At 61.3% G+C, this 4,642-nt stretch overlaps 1 protein-coding gene across 1 annotated transcript; it reads right to left on the bottom strand.

The window, feature by feature from the left end:
- Positions 1 to 350: 350 nt before the first annotated feature.
- On the bottom strand, positions 351 to 1,645 carry LOC128265624 (paraneoplastic antigen Ma6E-like). The gene is made up of 2 exons (XM_053001793.1): positions 1,491 to 1,645; positions 351 to 975 (listed from the first exon to the last, which is right to left on the bottom strand). Exons 1-2 carry the CDS (start codon positions 1,643 to 1,645, stop codon positions 351 to 353), a joined length of 780 nt encoding a protein of 259 aa, XP_052857753.1.
- Between the last annotated feature and the right edge of the window lie 2,997 nt (positions 1,646 to 4,642).

Genomic DNA, 4,642 nt, shown 5'->3' with positions numbered 1-4,642 from the left:
TGAAAAAACTGGTAAGTGAACTTGCTGATTATGGTTTTCCTTTAATTAACGACTTTTTCGATACAGCGACACCATGACCATGATGCCCCTGATGCCCCTGACATGTCTCGGGGTGCTGACCCTGGACCGCATGCCCCGGGAGACCCTTGCGGCGGCAAGTGACCCCCCTCGCCCTACGCCTGCGGCAGCCTCGTGTTTCTGCCGGCCCGCGTGCTTGGCCCGCGATTCCCCCTCTCACCGCCACCGTTCCGCGATCGGCTGCTGCGGCGGACCACTCTTTTTTTTCCTGTGTTGTGCTGTGTTGTGCTTCCCTGCCCAAAGAATAACTGCTGGGCTTTAATGCCCCCCTGCTACCTTGACTCGGTTGTGCTGTCCCTCCTCCAGCACGAGCTTGGCCCACCTGGCCTTCCTCTGCCTCCCTCGCTGTCGCTGTCGCCTCCGGAACCTCCGCCCACGGTTCCGCGCCCTCCGACTGCTGTCTTCGCAGCGCCGGCCTCGCCGGTGGGGCTCGCGTCTCCGGGCACGAAGTCTGCCGCGCCAGCTTCGGTGGTGGCCCCGCGTCCCGCGACGTCTCCGGCGGTGATGGCCACTCCCATGGCCCCTTCTCCAGCCCCTCCTGGGCCTCGCGATCGGCCGTCTCCGCGACGCGTTTCGCCGACTTGGCCCTCGGCTCGCGCTGGTTCAACGGCGGTGGGCGCTGCCACTCGATGGCCTCGATGGCCACCCGCATCCGGGCCTCCTCTGCTGCCTCCTCGGGCACGGGCCACGTCCACGTGACCGTCTTCTGATGACACCGCCGCCCCTCCACCACGATGGTCCGCAGCGCTTGCGCGACCTGCGCCTGTGGCAGGTGTCACTCCTGCTGCCTCGGCGGCGACGATGGTGGTGGTGATGGTGAGCGTGGTGGTGGCGGTGGTGGTGGCGTCCGCGCACGTGGTGACGGTAGCGGCGGCTGCGTTGCCGACGGCGGCTGCGCTGCCGATGGCGACTGCGGTGGCTGCGGCTGCCCCTGCGGCGGCTGTGGCTGCCCCTGCGGCGGCTGTGGCTGCTCCTGTGGCGGCTGCGGCTGCCCCTGCGGCGGCTGTGGCTGCTCCTGTGGCGGCTGCGGCTGCCCCTGCGGGGGCTGTGGCTGCTCCTGTGGCGGCTGCGGCTGCCCCTGCGGCGGCTGTGGCGCTGGTGGCGACTGCGGTGGCTGCGGCGGCTGCGGCTGCCCCTGCGGCGGCTGCGGCTGCCCCTGCGGCGGCTGTGGCTGCCCCTGCGGCGGCTGTGGCTGCTCCTGTGGCGGCTGCGGCTGCCCCTGCGGCAGCTGTGGCTGCCCCTGTGGCGGCTGTGGCTGCTCCTGTGGCGGCTGCGGCTGCCCCTGCGGCGGCTGTGGCTGCTCCTGTGGCGGCTGCGGCTGCCCCTGCGGCAGCTGTGGCTGCTCCTGTGGCGGCTGCGGCTGCCCCTGCGGCGGCTGTGGCTTCTCCTGCGGCGGCTGCGGCGGCTCCCACAGTGCGGCCTCCTCGGCCTCGGCGTCCCTCAGCCTCTGCTGCCACGCGGCGAATGCTGCACTCCTCGCCGCCCGCCGGGTCTCCCATTGGCGGACAGTGACCGCCCGCGCCTCCAGGATCCGAGCCCACTCCTTGGGCTTGCCCGACGGTGGCATCTGCCCTAGGCAGATCCTCCCGAGCCCTGCTGTCGCCCTGCTCAACCGGCGGAAGATCATCCGGTCCCTCGCCGCTCGCCGCGCCACGTCGTCTCGTCCGAGGACACCTCGGGACTGACGGTCTCCGTCCCCTCCACCTCCTCCTCACTCGCGTCCTCTGGCCCACTCTCATCGGAAGAGATGGCGACGACCTCTGCGATCTCCGTCGCGTCTGCGCCTGGGTCCTCCTCCTCGGACGGCAGCTCCACGTCCGAGATCTCCCCGGTGGACTCCTCGTCCGCCTCGCTGACCGGTGACGGGGATCGCGACACCAGGGGGGATGCCAGAAGCTGGAGAACGGAATCGGAGTCCCGTCTCCACTTCGCCACTGGCTGTTCCCTGGCGCGCTCCTCCCTCACCTCGTGTTCCACTCTCGATTGGGTGTTGCTCTTACGTGCGCTCATGATGGTTCTTTTTTGGAAAGACCTGCACCATGCAGCGCCGTCGCTGACGAAACCTCGGTTCTTCCGCGTATCCTCGGTTCCGTTATTCGCGGAGACGTGTACCGGTAACGGGACTCGCTCTCCGCTCTGTGTCCGTGTAACGTTTACAAGTAACGGTGCCCTCCGTGTACACGCCTCGTACGCAACCCGTGCATGTGTGTGTTTAGCCGGTAACGGTGCCTACGGCTTTTTAAGCCCTCCCTGTTCCGCTCTCGCGCTCCTGACGTGTGTGCCTGTGTGTGTGTGCTTGACCGTTAATTTCGATACTGTGTATCGTCCTCCCCCTTTCTTCGGTTAGGGTACAGTGCTCCTCCGATACGCCGGATTTGTTGAGACTGCCCCTCTTTGCTTTGGGGTTTTAACTGGCTTATGTGTGTTTTCCTTCCTTTGCCCGTGTGTTCGTGCCGCAGGTTGCAAATAACCGGAGAATCGAAATTAATTATTTTAAACGGTCCCTCGTATCTGGGGGCCAGTTTCGCCGCGAATCCTTCTGCCGCCTTGGATAGATGGTGCTCCTTGGCCCATACCGTGTCTCCAATCTGTGGTTTCCAAGGGCGCCTCCGGAGATTGTAGTGGCGCGCCTGATCCTGCGCCGCCTTCTCCATGTTCCGTCTGACCAGCTCGAAGATTTCGTTTATTTTTTTCGCTAGTGTTCACGGCCAGCTGCAATTCTGGCCATTTCTCATCCCACGTTCTCTGGTCTTGTCCGGCAAACTGGGCGATCATTGTTTTTACAGTTCTATTGGCCCTCTCCGTGGGATTTTCTTGTGGTGTGTACGGGGCTGTGAACTGGTGCCGCACTCCCAACTCTGTCAGGAACCGCTTGAACGCCCTGCTCGTGAACTGCACCCCGTTATCGGTGATTAACCTTGAGACAATCCTTTCCCGGATTGCCTTTTTCAGCGTCTCCGTGGTAGTCCTACGCATTGGCACTATTTCCGTCCACTTCGAGAACCGATCTACGAGCACTAGTAGCATCGAGTTCCCGTGTTTCGACCGAGGAAGCGGCCCAACGAAATCGGCGCATACTGTGGCCCAGGGCTCCTCTGGGATCTGTGTGAGCATTTTTCCGGCTGCCTGGAGCTGACTGGGCTTGTACCTGATGCAGCTCTCACAGTTCCGCACGTGATTTTTAATGTCGCGGTGCATGCCCGGCCAATAATACCTCGCTGCCACCCTCGCGATCGTATTCCGGCTGCCCATGTGTCCGGCCGTCGGCGTATCGTGGTTCTCAACCATGACTCGCTGCCTTGACCCGATTGGTACGCATAGCTTCCATGCGAGGAATGTGCCGGTACAGCCGGTCGGCCTCCACTAAATAGTCCGGATATTTTTGGGGGTTCTGTGCTATCTTGCCCCTTATGTCCCTTATCCAGCTACATTCGGCTTGTTCTGCTGACTGACCAGATGACTTCGTTTTCAACCTTCGGCAGGTTTCGGGTAAGGGCTGCCGCGACAGTGCGTCCGCCACAATATTCAGCTGGCCTTTCCTGTATGTTATTTCGAAGTCGTATTGCTGGTGCCCACCGCGCGATTCTTCCGGTTGGGCTCTCGATGCTATTCAACCACTTCAAGGCCATGTGGCATGGCTTTAATTTCCTTATGGCTCACACGATTGCTCAACATTCCTTTTCAGTGGCGGAGCAACTTTTTTCCGACCAGTTTAGGGTCCGACTGGAATAGGATATCACCCGCTCCCCCTGGTCGGAATTTTGAGTGGGAATGGCGCCCAGCCCATAATCTGCAGCACAAACGGCTTTGTAAAATCCGGGCATGCCAAAATTGGGTCGGCGACCAATCTTGCCTTGACAGCTTCAAAGGCCTGCTGGTGGTCGTCGGTCCATTCCCATTTGACACCCTTTCGGAGAAAGGCGTTCAGCGGATGCACTAGCGTGGCAAAATCTGGCACAAAACGCCTGTACCACGACGCCACTCCCAAGTACTGCCGTAGTTCTTTGACATTTGCCAGTGGTTTTAGCAATGCTATCGCTGATACCTTTTCCGGATCCGTCCCGATGCCCTGGTCTGTAATGCGATGCCCTAAGTATTGAAGTTCCTTCCTGAAGAATTTACACTTATCCGCGTTTACTTTCAGGTTTGCCGCTCGCAGTCTTCTGAATACTTCCTTTAGGTTCCGCATTGTCTCCTCTAGTGTCCGTCCCATGACGATTATATCATCCTGATACGCGAAAGCGTATGATGATGCGGCCCCTGGGTATGTCTGCCAAAGAAGTCCTGAACAGGATAAAGCAGAACAGCACGCCGGCCCTCCGAATGTTTATCCGGCCGTACGAGTGTCGGCACCTGGACACCCTGATGGCGCTGGCAGACGAGTTCGAGGAGCTGGAGGAGCAACGGGAGAAGTTTGAAATGGAAAACCACTCCCAGAGGACACAGAACCGCCCAGTGCCAAGGCCAAGGGCAGAGCAGGGTGCGGTGTGTAGGCGGTGCCAGGAGGACACGGAGGCGCCACGGAGGCATACGCCACAGGAACACGGACCACCAGCCGATCGCA

Source organism: Drosophila gunungcola, unplaced genomic scaffold (assembly GCF_025200985.1).
Source record: "Drosophila gunungcola strain Sukarami unplaced genomic scaffold, Dgunungcola_SK_2 000141F, whole genome shotgun sequence".
NCBI lineage: Eukaryota > Metazoa > Arthropoda > Insecta > Diptera > Drosophilidae > Drosophila > Drosophila gunungcola.
Note: the sequence above shows the minus strand (reverse complement) of the source record. Positions and strands in the feature narration are given on the sequence as shown.

Excerpts from the sequence above, each read along its gene's own strand:
- LOC128265624 (XM_053001793.1), bottom strand. The coding sequence starts at position 1,645 with ATGCCACCGTCGGGCAAGCCCAAGGAGTGGGCTCGGATCCTGGAGGCG. Across the intron at positions 976-1,490 it reads GAGGCCGAGGAGGCCGCACT|CGCAGCCGCCGTCGGCAACG; the intron begins GTGGGAGCCGCC and ends CGCCATCGGCAG.